Source organism: Phaethon aethereus (genome assembly GCF_964289735.1).
Source record: "Phaethon aethereus genome assembly, chromosome: 19".
NCBI lineage: Eukaryota > Metazoa > Chordata > Aves > Phaethontiformes > Phaethontidae > Phaethon > Phaethon aethereus.
This window is the reverse complement of record NC_138595.1, coordinates 2,569,906-2,582,522: the sequence shown is the minus strand read 5'-3', so window position 1 is coordinate 2,582,522 and position 12,617 is coordinate 2,569,906. Positions and strand designations below refer to the sequence as shown.

The 12,617-nt window shown below is 51.1% G+C and overlaps 1 protein-coding gene across 1 annotated transcript; it reads left to right on the top strand.

The window, feature by feature from the left end:
• Nucleotides 1-2,485: 2,485 nt before the first annotated feature.
• On the top strand, nt 2,486-10,157 carry MRM1 (mitochondrial rRNA methyltransferase 1; the record flags this gene model as incomplete). The annotated part of the gene is made up of 5 exons (XM_082008520.1): nt 2,486-3,309; nt 3,724-3,817; nt 5,683-5,803; nt 9,852-9,971; nt 10,108-10,157. The coding sequence occupies 5 exons, from the start codon at nt 2,486-2,488 to the stop codon at nt 10,155-10,157; spliced, it is 1,209 nt and encodes a 402-aa protein (XP_081864646.1).
• Between the last annotated feature and the right edge of the window lie 2,460 nt (nt 10,158-12,617).

Below are 12,617 nucleotides of genomic sequence, written 5' to 3'. Positions count from 1 at the left end.
GTGTTTTTAGGGGATAATTCCTGCTGCCCGTTAACTTCCCACGTGAAGCGTGGCCTGTGGAGGTGTTTGGCGCGGGTTGTTTGGCCGCTCTGCCTCGTGTAACCTGGTGGCACCTTGAGCCATCTTCCTGGGATGAGATGGGATTGGCAGCACGACTCTGAGGCATTTCAAAACCCCAAACAGGGGGTGAACTGTGTAATTTATCAGTAGGTTTCTAATTGTGAACTGTAAAATAAAGAATAAAAAGAGAGACACACTGTGGTTCTTTTGCTGTGTATATTGTAGTTTTTGTGTTAAAACATAGTAACCTTTTTTTACTGTGCACAGCTAAACCTTTCTTTTGTGAAGAGCTCAAACAGAAACGTGGTTTTGGTTCTTCATGAGAAAAAATGTTATTGCTTTCTAGAGCAGAATAGCATCCAGTTGTCTTGTGGATAACCTGTGGAGTCTGGACTCGCCTGTCCTTGTTCAAATGAAGCTGCACTCCACAGGGGTTCGCTGAAATCCCCAGGTAGGCTGCTGAGCACCGCTGGGTTTGACTAAACTATGCAAGGGATGAGCCTCTGTTGCTACTTGGACTTGGATGTTGAACTTTCTCAGGCTCTCCTGCTTGCTTCCAAGGCAAGACAGATTATTGTCGTCATTAACTGAAGGCATTTTTGTTCCCTGGTCCCCTTTCAGTTTGTCCAAGCACAGAGGCATGTTCCTGAGCTCAGATTTGCTGTCATTGAAATACGATTTTTTTGCAAATAAGTGATGAATAGCTGAATTGGCTGCCATTGCTGGATTTGAGGCAGATATTTTCGATACTATGTAAATAGGTGGTAGAGAGCATCTGTAGAATTAAAGCAATGTTTTTTTTCCTATTCTTGTGCCTTTTTTTGTTGTATTTAGTATATCTCGTCAGTTATGTTAACATGTTTGCTGGAGGTACAGCAGTTTTATCTGGCAGATTATGAGATCTCAGGGGACTAGTCTCAGCTTTCATTTTTTGGGGGGGAGGAACCACAAGCACAGTTGGCTCTGCTAAGCAGCAGGAAAAACATGGTTTTACTTGAGATCTCTGAACATGTAAAAACAATTTCATTATATTTTTGGGGCCTGATGTAACTTGTCAATGCTTCAGACTAACAGTTTGGAGAAGGACTTGAAAGACTTTTGGTTCCCTGTGCAAAATCCTTTTAAATTAATACTGTTGTGGTTTGTCTGCCACGGCCCACGCAGGCGTGTTTGCCTGAGGGATAAACCTGTGGAAGCCCTAAACCTATTGCTGTGAATGACCTTGTTCCCTGTTTGCCTGCCCCTTGTCTACACGTTTATGAAATACATGGATATATAAAATATCACATAATTAGAAGAGCAGCATTTTGGTGTGCAGTTACATGTTCGGAGCGAGTCGGGCCCCATGGTAGCACCTGGGGCTTGCCCCATGCCCTCGGAGCCCTTTCTGCCCGCAGTTAGAGAAGCATGCTGCACTTACCGTTGCGGGGCGGTAAATAGGCCAGGACAGCGCCCTCGGAGCGGGCCCGTCCAGCCGATTAAATGCTGTTTGGACAGTTTCCATTGTCCGTGGGCTTTTACAGCCTGCCTGAGCACACACGGCCTTTGGGAACGGGGTCAGAGAGAAATCCCCACTCCCTGGGGTAACTGCAGTTCACTCATTTTAATATTAATATTAAAAAAAAAAAAAAAAGAAAATCTGGGCTAGGCCAGGGCCAGGACTTTCCAAAGCAGCGGTGCTTTTGTTGCTGGAGCGGGGTGGTGATGGTGGTTTGGGCTGGGGTTGTGGGATGCAGCCCCTCGCGCCAGTCGTTGTGAGATGCCCTAAGGGAGCGGCTAAAAGCTGCGTTCTGGTTAATTAAGGCCGTGTCAGCGGAGGCCAGGGGCTCGGCTCCCCTCTGCCTCTGCAGCCCTCGCCAACGGCGTGACCGGGACAAAGCCGCCCTTCTCCCTCGCGGCTGCGGGGGCCCCTTGCAGGCTCGGGCCGGGGGCAGGGGCCCGGGGCCTGCGGGCCGCCGCTCCACCCTGCGGCCACCCTTATCAGGGGCGGGAGCGAGGCGGGGCCCGGCCCTGCCGCGCCCCCGCCCACCGGCAGGCGGCGCTGCCGGGCGGGGCGGGGCGCGCCCCGTCTCGCTGGTGCGGCCGCGCGCCCGCCCGGAAGTGGCGGGGCGCATGCGGGCGGAAGGAGCGGGGCGGTGGCGGGGCCCACGCGTGTCCGCGGCGCACGCTGCGACCGGCAGTCTCTCCTGCTGCGCCGGGGAGCCCCTCCAGCCCTCCCGGAGGGCGCCCCACACGTGTCCGTGCCCCTGCCGCGCTCCTGTTTCGCGGCCGGGCTGTCTCTGGAGCTGAGCTCGGTATTTTCCCCCCACCCAGGACCCCGCGGCCGTCCCCCGTGCTCGTGGGGTGGTGCGGGGCTGCCTCCTGTCAGCTCAGCCGCCGGTGCCTGCGCTGCCTTTCTCCCGCGTGGAAGGCCTTTGGGGCACCAATGGAGCAGGCACTCAGGTCCAGCATCTGGAGGGCCGTGGGGCTGTCACCCGCTAACTGCGGCCGCTGGTGGTGGGGGGTGAGATATCGCTCCACCCGGGAGCAGCGGCCCCTGCCCTTCGCACCACCAGCTGCCGGCGGGGATGAGGAAGGGCCACCCCGAGGTGGGGATGGTGGTGGTCGGCTTCCCTCACCAGCCCTCCCGGAGGTGTCTCCAGCGGCGGCTTACTCCCGTACCTCCCGTGAGGGCCGGGCCCTGCAGAGCCAGCCGCGACCGTGGCACAAGTCGTACGAGAGAGAGGCCAGGCAGGCTGTGCCAGCCAGCAGGGAGTCGTGGTACTCACGAGAGGGTGACTTCTCAAAGGCAAGGAAGAGGCTGGAACGAAAGCCTCTGGCCATCGAGAGGACTAAAGGCTCAGAGATCTTATTTGGGATCGCACCGTGTTCCCTGGCCCTCTCTCAGTCGAGAAGGGACCTGTTCAGGTTGTTTCTCAAGCAGAGCAGCGGCTCTCGGCGGCTTGTTACGAGTGAGTTTGTCCTTCAGGCCACGGCCCGAGGCGTCCCTGTGCACCACATCACAAGGAGAGAGCTGGATGCTCTTTGCAGAGGCCAGGTCCACCAGGGAGTTTGTTTGGAGGCCACTCCTCTCTGTTTCAAGAATTTGGAGGAAGATGAAAAGCCTGATTTGGGAGATGAAAAGAGTCCAAACCGACAGCTGATTTGGTTGGTGTTGGAGGAGATCCAGGATCCCATGAACCTGGGAGCACTGCTGCGCTCTGCATACTTCTTGGGGGTGGACAGAGTGGTGACAAGCCGGAGGAACAGGTACGGGGTTGGTTATCTGCTCCTTCAGCTTTTCTCTCTTTTCCTGATGGCTCCCAAAGAGGTTTCCAGCCTGCATTATTCGACATTTTCTTTAGAGGGCTTTCTAGGACTGAGCTTGAGAGCTGAATTTGGCTAGTTGCTGCTTTGCGTTGCACCCTGCAGAGACATAGTATTCCAGGCTGGTAAGGAACCTCCCTGAGTATTTTTTGTTTTAAGCCATTTTGCGTTTCATTTGTCCATCTGAGCCCTCCTATTCTCTGTAGGAAAATATATCCGTATAGCCAGCGAGATCTTTAGTGGACTAGTTGGAATTGGGTTGCAGAGCCAAGAGGAGGAAATAGAGAAACAAAAATTCGCCTGGATTTCCTTTTTTGCTCTCATATGACACTTCTTTCTTTTTTTTTTTCCTTGCAGCTGCCCCTTGACTCCAACGGTGAGTAAAGCTAGCTCTGGAGCTATGGAAGTCTTTGATGTCTACAGCACAGATGATCTGCGGAGCTTTTTGAAGGTACAACGATTCATATTTTTTTCCCTTTCCTTTCAAGAAGCCTCAAATACTGCATTTGCTGAACAGGGAGGAGGTACAGGAAAAGGACTCAGTTGTTCACAGTGTCCTGTGCTCCTGCTCTGCACTCCTGTTTGCTGCCAGTGGTCTGTGCTGTCAGACCACATCTGACAGGCATGCGCCCCCAGTCCCGTTCCATCGAGTGGGGTAACAGGTCTGAGTTGTGGGTCTTTTTCTGGAAGATGGCAATAGCAGGATAACGCTGTGTCTGTCTCCTGTGCTCCGGCTGCGAGCTCGGTAAGATGGGGTCTGTCTCCCTTTCTCTCCGTGGGGAGCAGAGCTAGCGCTGCGGGTCTTGCCCAGCGTGTGGTGGAGGCAGCATCCTGGGGCCCAGGCACATGATGGCAGCATTGGGCAGCCTTTGGAGCAGGGGACAGAGGAGAAACCAGGGCTGGTGTGCGCTGCTGGGAATCTTTTTACATTGTACCTCTGCAGTGAGGTGAGATAGGGCCCTTTGCAGAATGTGCTGCAAAAGGAGGGGGAATGCACATGGAAAAACATGATTTAAACTGAAAGAAACCCAGGGATGTTGCTTTGAACTGGCAGAGTGCATCCAATCCCCTGTGCTAGCACTGTGTGTCTGCCCTCACTCCTCGTGGAGGTGCCCTGGCTGGGCTGGGGACCACCTGAATACTGTGTGCATGCAGAGCAGGGAGCTGCAGGCTCTCATCTGCCCTCCCCCGTTTGTGTGGGATCCCCCAGACCTGGGGGGGCAGTGGGGTTGGAGGTTCAGCACAGGGTGGGAGGGCAGAGGCTGCACACCCTCAGGGGAACGGAAGCACCCGGTTTGCACCCCCAGGGTCGCTGCTTGCCTGTGTCCCTTTGAGGACGAGCTCATCGTAGTCTGGTGTGACCACGAGGAGGCCAAGCAGAGGTCAGCCAGGACTCTTCCTGCTTGGTGCTAGAAAACCCCTGTCCAGCTGTACAGTAAGTCAGTGGCAGCTGGAGCTGTGTATGATGGTAAAATGAAAGATATATAAAATACATTGACATTTAATAGAAACAGCTGGAAGAATCACTTTGTTACTGTAAAGCTTGAGTTATTAACATTTTGAGCCATTGCAGCAGTTCATTTAATTGGACTCAGATTCGCTGGCCTAACCCTTGGCATTGCCTGGCTGGTGTAAATTTGATATAACGTAATGTAAAAAGTGCCAATTTCACAGGAAATGAAGCTGGCAAGAAGCAGCAGCTCTTTTATTGTTAAAATGGATTTCTAAGAGAAATAATTATGGCTCTTCTTACTCGGGTGTGGGAGGGCAGACTGGTTCTCTGGTTATGTGAGGCACTGAGTGTTGAGTGTCCTGCCTTTGGTATGAGATGATTTTTGGCGTCTGAGTTTGAAAATGTGCACTCGTGTTTGAAAACGTTACTGTGGGCTTCTGATGGCTGAGCCTGCACTTGAGAACTTCCCCTGCATTGCTCTGTGGATTAGCCTTATGCTAATTTGTTTAACACTACTCTTTTTGTATGCTTTCCTTGGCAAAAACCTTCCTAGAACTGTAGTATCGGAAAAAAAAAAAAAGCTTTTCAGTTGCTGTTTGTTTGCTTGCTGAACTGGAATAAAATCCAGAAGGAAAATTACTTTTTTTTTTTTAATTCTCTCACCCTCCTCCTCAAATAAAGGTTTGTGTGCTGGTACTGGGAGGACTTTGGTGGTAAAAATTCAACGGATGCCAGAAAACCTAGAAAAGCCTGGTAGCTTAACTGAAAACATTTTTTTAAAAGCGTGTTTGCATACATGACATTTTTCTTTTTAAGCTTGAAAAGTTGGCAATTTTTTAACATTGTTTCCTTTCCCGTTCTAGGCTAAAACTGCAGAAGGCTGGGAAGTCGTGGGAACAGTCAGTAAGCCTGAGGAGGTGGAAAATGTTCCTGTCATCAGTTGTTTGGAATTTCAGTGGAATAAACCCGTTATTATAGTAATAGGTATTTCAATTTATAGAGCTTTGGGCGGGGTGGAAGTGCATGTGTGATGCAATGATCAGGGCGATGTTTCTCTCCAAAGCTAGTTGCAGGTCTGTTGCATTACACATGCTTTGGTCTGGAAAAGAAAAGCTAAGCAACAAGCACTAGAATGATCTGTCTGCAGATGAAATAGGGACTCAAAAGAAGAGGGGGAACCGAGAAGCCTCTTAGTAGGAACTGCAAGAACAAACCAGTTTGCGTAGATGAACAGGGAGTTTAGTAGCTGCAGAGGGTCTAGACAGCAATTTTCAGTGGCAGGACAGGTCTGGGTCAGTGTAGCCACAGCGTGTTGTTTTGCATCGTCTTCTGTGGTGCTTGTGATCCTGTCCTAGAGCCCTGAACCTGGAATTTCTGTGTTGGTGTACCACAAACCTGAGAGACCCAGGAGGTACGTGTTTGCTCTTGCTGCGCTGAGGCTGTAACGGTGAGCTGTGCCATGTCTTTGCTCTTGTCATGATTCTGCTTAAAAAAACAGCCGTATACCTCTGTGCCCAGGTCTGGAAAGAGGCATGAGGAGCTGTTGCTGGGCATGGTCTGAACACAAAAGCTGGGCTTTGTGGCACAGAGACCACCACGGAGACCAGTCAGTGGCTGCTTTTGTACACCTAGGAGAAGGCAGGAGCTGTTGGCTGCTGCAGCACCGACAGGAGGAGCAGGTGTAACCTTCCTCCCTGCCAGACCTCTGCGCTGTTTGAGCAACGGGTGCCACTTTCCTGAGCACCTAAACTGGGTGATTCCTACAGGCCCCTCTGCTTCTGCCCACTCTTTGTGTAAAGGATACTTGCAAAGGATGCTCTCTTTTGTAGGCAGAGTTTGGGTTTGTGCAGACTCCCAGAAGGTGAAGAGAAGGGGAGTAACGGCCTTGTGGCATCTAGAGAGAGAAATTCACCTAGGAGTGGTGCTTTAGGCACCCTTGTGCGGCCATGCTGTAGCCCCTCACTTTGTGTTACCCGGCTGGTTTGAGCTTTTACACTTGGAAGTAGTGCCATGCTGGTGATGAGCCGTCAAGGGGCTGTAATCCTGCCCCGTGCTGCAGTTTTCCTGGCTCAGAAGACATTCCTTTAATTAAAAAAATGTTTATTGAACTCCTAGAAATACTGACAAGACAACGCCGCAAATCTGGCGTCTCTACAAGATGTGTGGAGCTATATTATAAAGGGAGTAGGGAGGCTGGCAGTGCTGCTGGTGGACCACAAAGAAACGCATCCCAGAAACGACAACACCAGGAGAAAGGAAGGGGGTGAAAGTGGCAGTGGTGTCGTTACCTTGAATTATGAGAGATTTCTCCAGGAAAAAGTCCAAATATCCTTTTGTCAAGGGAGATTGGAGGCTGATTGGTAGATGCATGAGGAGAGCTCCCGGACCTTGCAGCAGTAATGATTTCAACTCTCTGCTGAGCACTAACTCTTTGCTGAAAAGAAAATTGAACATTACAGTAGTCTGATGCTGAGGTTGTTTGAAGAAATGTCCTAGATCTGAATATGTAGCATACCTGCAGCTGCAGAGAGCAGCAGAGATAATTTAGCATGGTAGTGAGCTTCCTAGCATCGCACAGATTGTCTTGTAAGTTAAGCATTTGCAGACTTGAATTCACTCTCTGGCATCCTCGCTGGCTTGGCAGAGAGTGATTTGGACAGTCCAGCTTAATGTTGTCTGCACGGGAGTCATTGCCGAAGGTGACAGGCAGGCTGGCTGCCCTGACTGGGAGCCTTGTGCGAACAGGAACAGATTGGGAGCACTTAGATGTCTGAGCAAGAAGAGTTTCTGGGTAATTTGTTCTTTTGTATTCCGTCTTTAATTTGGGGTTTAAGAATGTTCGTGGAATTAGTGTTTTTACTGAGATGCTCATTTTGCATATTTCTCTGAACTGCCAGCACGGCTGCTTCTGCCTGGATTTGAACTTCCTTCACTGGAAACTGCAGTTGTTACAGAGGTGTTAGTAGTAAATGGGGCAGGAAACCCATTTTATCATTTCAGCCAAGCTCTAACCCTGGTCTTTGAGGCCTGTCAGTGAGGGAAAAAGGTAAGAGATGGAAGTCAAAGCTCTGAAGTGGGAAGTGTTTTGTTCACCAGTATAAACTAGGATTTAATCTGATGCAGTCAATACTCCCTCCCTTGTGTCACACTTTGTGCAAGGCTCTTTTGCCCTGAATTTATGGTTCCTAATTATTTTAAGCAGCCAGAGCCATAAAAAGCTTTGTGAAAGCTAGAAACAAAATTGCTGCCTTTATTAGGAATCGTAAGACCCTTATCAGAGAGAGGAGAGGATTGCTCCAGGAGCTGTGATACCTCTGGCAGTAGCTGCTGTCCCAGTTGGAGAGTCCCACGAGAGTGTGGTTTGAGAGGCTGAGGAGAGAAATATGGCTGTAAGTTGTAAAACTTTTCTGTGTTGAATCAGAAAAAAGTAGGATAATTTTTTTTTTTTTTTTTTTTTCCTTGAAGCATCCCTAGAGAGCCACGGTCTAGTGATGAAGAGGCAGACTGGGCTGTGGGAGGCCTGGCTCTGATTCCTCGTGTTGCCCAGGCTTCCCATGTGACCTTGGATACCTCACCCAGGTCTTGCTGCACGTCTGGCTTAAAGAAAGATGGAAGAAAATAATGGTTAGGGTGGGATTTTGGTTTTCTGAAGGTTCAGTTACCCCAGCCAAAGGATGCTTTTGCCAGTGTGGCTTATTTCATGTGGGAAGATGATGCAAGATGCGTTACCCAAAGCATTCTTTTGCTTGCACAAAATGCATCTTGCCAATTAGATCAGGCCAGCAAAACGTGAGACGGGGCCTCAGCTTCCAGCCTATGAAATGGGAATAAAGCATTCTCCTACCCTCTGCGGTCGGAGGGGTGTCGCACAGATCAGTACATAGGGATGGGGCACAGGACCTGCTGGGGAGGTGCTGTAAGTAGGCACCAGGGGAAGAGTTTTGTGGTAGCTCAGCTGAGCTCGTTTGCCTTACAGAGGAGTGAGTCTCCAGTGGCACAGACAGTGTCCAAAGCATCCATGCTTTGAAGTTAAAACTTCAGGTCTAAATTTAAGTGAGCTTGAGCGAGTCCTTGGTGACAGCACTGGTCACGCAGGCAGAGGCACAGAGCCCTTGGCAGGCAACGTGTGCCCCGGCAGTGCTGCCCCAGGACAAGTCTGGGGTTCAGCTGGGTTGGGGTATGGCTGTTGAAGGGCAATATTTGGCTTCCAGCATGCTGAGCCTGTTTTGTCAGGGGGTGAGCACATCTTTGAAATGAGCTGGCTATTCTTGCAGCCGTGTAGCTGTCTGTATGGCTCTAAATAATGAATGTGGAAGGATTCTTTGGGGAGCCGAGCGGGCTGGGAGGTCTGTGGTCTTCTGCATTTTCACTTGTCTGCACGCAGGATTGTTTAAAGCCTCTCCCTTTCCATTTCCCTTTGTGACAGTGTGAGTCAAACAACTACTAATGACCTGGGATAGATTTCAACTCTGTTTCACCAGTGTATCAGCCCAAACATATCAGGGCTGTTGGATGGTTTAACAACTAATCAATTGAAGCCTCTGGTTAAACTGTCTGCATTCACAAGTTGCACCCAGCTGGTGGTACTGTGTGCTGAAAAGGCTGAACACGTCACTATCAATAGGGATGTGGGATTTGTGGGACCAGATCGAGCCTGTGGCTTTGTCTACCTCGTCCCTCTGGCAGCAGCCCGCTGGCACGGTGGCTGCTTGCGCAGGGGATCTTTGCACCCAGGCTACAGGACTCTGCGCTTTACGCTGTGCTTGCAGGCGTGTTGCACAGGTATTCCTCAAAAACACTTCAGCTACTGGAGAACAGATCTGGGGAGGCTGGAGTGGGCCGGGAAGGGAAGGCAGGTAAGGTGCCTGTCTCACTTCTGTCAGTTCTTGGCTGTGGCTGCATGGGAGCTGGTGAGCTTAGGGGCAAGGATGTAGTTGTGATGCAGCATTAGCAAGAACTGTACTCCGGAGGGGGCGGAATAGGGACATGGCAGTGGCTGTGAGCTGACCTGGGCAATGTCTGTCTTCTGCAGGTAGTGAGGGTGACGGACTTTCCCTAGAGACCCAGCTCTTGTGCCATCAGATGCTGGCCATACCCCCTGGCAGAGCGCTTCACCCTGGAATCGAGTCGCTGAATGTCTCTGTTGCTACTGGTAAGAACAGTTCTGAGCACAAAGGCGTCATAGTCCAAATTTCTGTATTTAAAAATCAAACATTCAGGCACGTGGAACAATTTTCTTGTGGTTTAAAAAAGATCTTTTTTATTTATTCACTTTTATTTTCCTACAGGTATTCTCCTTCACTCCATCTGCAGCCAAAAGCTGAGGCACGGTGATTGAAATATTTTTTTATTTGGTGGGGGAAGCCGCTCGGCGTTTCATGGCTGTGCTCTGTTGGTGTGGATATGGAAGTGCTCTTTCCAGGGTCTTCACCATCACTGGAAGTTACAGGGAGAACCTCATTGACCTGAGCTGCATCTTGGCTGATGCACAGTACCTGGCTTAACGCTGAAGTCAGGCACCTGCAGGTACTAGGTAACACCTCCCACCGGCACCTCGCAGGAGCGGCTGTAAGGAAGGGAGACACAGCTAGGTTTTAAAAGCAGACAGCCAAATCCTTCAGTTCTTGCAGTAAAATACCTGCTGACGGCTGCGAGCTTGTTGCACGGGGGACTTTGTACACTGTTCATGCTGTAGGGGAGAGTGAGTGTTTGGCTGGTGCTGCTGCTGAGAGCAGCCGTGCCCTGTCCCCTCCCTGTGCCCCGTGCCTGAGCCCACCGCCCCCATAGCAGCCGAAAGCGTGCTGGTGAGAACCAGGTGTGATTTGGGACTACTGGGTAGGAATTTCTTCATGACGAGGCGGTTTCTCTGTTACATATTGCTGCTTGAATGTCTGAAAACACCGTGTTCTATTTGGTTGTAAACCAGGTCTGCAGCCCTGCCGAAGGATGGACATGAGCTGTTGGAAAACAGCTGTAGTGGGGAGAAACACAGCCCATTGAAATAAAGCCTCTGGAAAGATTGGTTGTAGACTCGAATCAATCCTTTTCGTGTCATATATAAATCCAGAGTGTAATTAGTGGAACAGAGCATTTCCTTCAGGTGGGAAGGGGAATCAGGAGCTTGTTCTCTTCTTCCAGGGAAGTGTCCTTTCCATGGTGGGCCTGATCCTACGGGATGCTGAGCTGCCCCAGCACCACCATCCCCACTGATGGCATGGAGGGGGGATGCGGGTGGCTTCATTTGCAAATATCCTGGTTGAAAACCAGGCTGGCTAAATTATTGAGAACCAAATGAATGTTATCACTTAGCACCTTAATTATTTTATTTAGCTACTGTGGCCCTTTGCATAGGATTCCTCATTAACACTTAATTTACAGTGCCCTTTAGGGATAATTTCAAACAATTCAGCTTAGTCTTCCCCATCCCCCCTTCCAAATGAACAAGTAAATCACTCTGAGTGACTAATTAGGACTTTCCTTTGAGCTAAATGAAGTCTGTAAACCCGTCTGTGGATGTGGAGGTTTTTCAGATGCGTCCCTGGCCGGTGGGTGCTGCAGCGGTGGGTGGCAGTGGGGCTGGGGACGCCCCAGGTGCCCGGGCTGGGGGACGGGGCATGGGGCTCTGCCAGGTGGAGCTCCGGGGACTTTGCCCAGCCTGCGAGGGAAGGGCAGGTGCGGTGGCCGGCGCTGGGCTCTCGTGCAGCCGATTGCCCAGTTGGGGTCTTATCTCCCTCCCCTGCTCGGAGACATCTGTGCGGTGGCCACAGAGGTGTCTCGGGGTCGCGGCTGCCCCCACGCCATGCTGGGGGTCCTCGAGGAGCCCCACAGGAAGGTTTGTGCCCTCCTGGCTTGCGGTTGGCATCCTGCACAGCTTTGCCTTGAAAGCTTTTGCTTTTCAGAGGTGCCGAGCACTCACTTCTGTGTCTGCGGCCGTGATGGAGAGGGTGCTGACACAGTGGCACGTATCCTGAGCTGTGTCTGCCCTTTTGCCCTCTCCGGTGGAAAAGGAGAAAACCCAAATCACCCCCAAACGATGGCTGTTCTGCGAGCAGGGCTTTGGTGCTCAGGCCTGAAGGTGAGCTGGTCACTGAATAACAGTGAACTGGTGCCTTGCTGGGGCGACAGCTCTCGGGCGGGTGTGTCGCGCTTGCATTTTGTGAGCTGAATGTGTCTTTTATTTTAATGCTGAGATAAAAAGGCCGGGGGCCAGGGAGGCTGCGGGCCGGGCCCCCGCTGGCTCTGCTCCCACAGCCGTGGGTGCCCCAGCAGAGGGTGCCCGTGGCTCAGATTTGCTCGTTTTTCAGAGGAAGGATTCAGCGCTTGGGGCTAACGGAATACTTCCTTTCGAGCAGCAGGGATGAGGATAAAGCCATTTCTTTATTCTTCACCTGTAGGTAAGTATATATATATTTCCGATTTTATAGGAACTCCAATTTCTCTGTTCTTCATTTATTTGAGTAGTACTTTAATAAGATGAGGCACTTCACCGAGTTTGCGTGTGTTTGGGAAAGCCGGGCGCTTTCAGGCTGTGCCTAGCCGTGCCAGCTCACCCCTCTAATGAGGAGGAAGGTGAGTAACGATGGAGCGGCTATGTACTTCTGGAAGGCTCCCAAAAAGCTTTGAAACCTCAGTGCCCGCAGCGGCTCTGCTGACGGGGTAAGTGAGGTAGATCAAAGTTCCTGCAGTCGCTTGTCCCTCAGTCCAGCAGCCATCGCGATTCCCCTGCGAATTTCTCCATACAGCCGCCGTATCCACGGAGCACCTTGGTGTGACACTGGAGTATCGGAGAAGGCTTGTT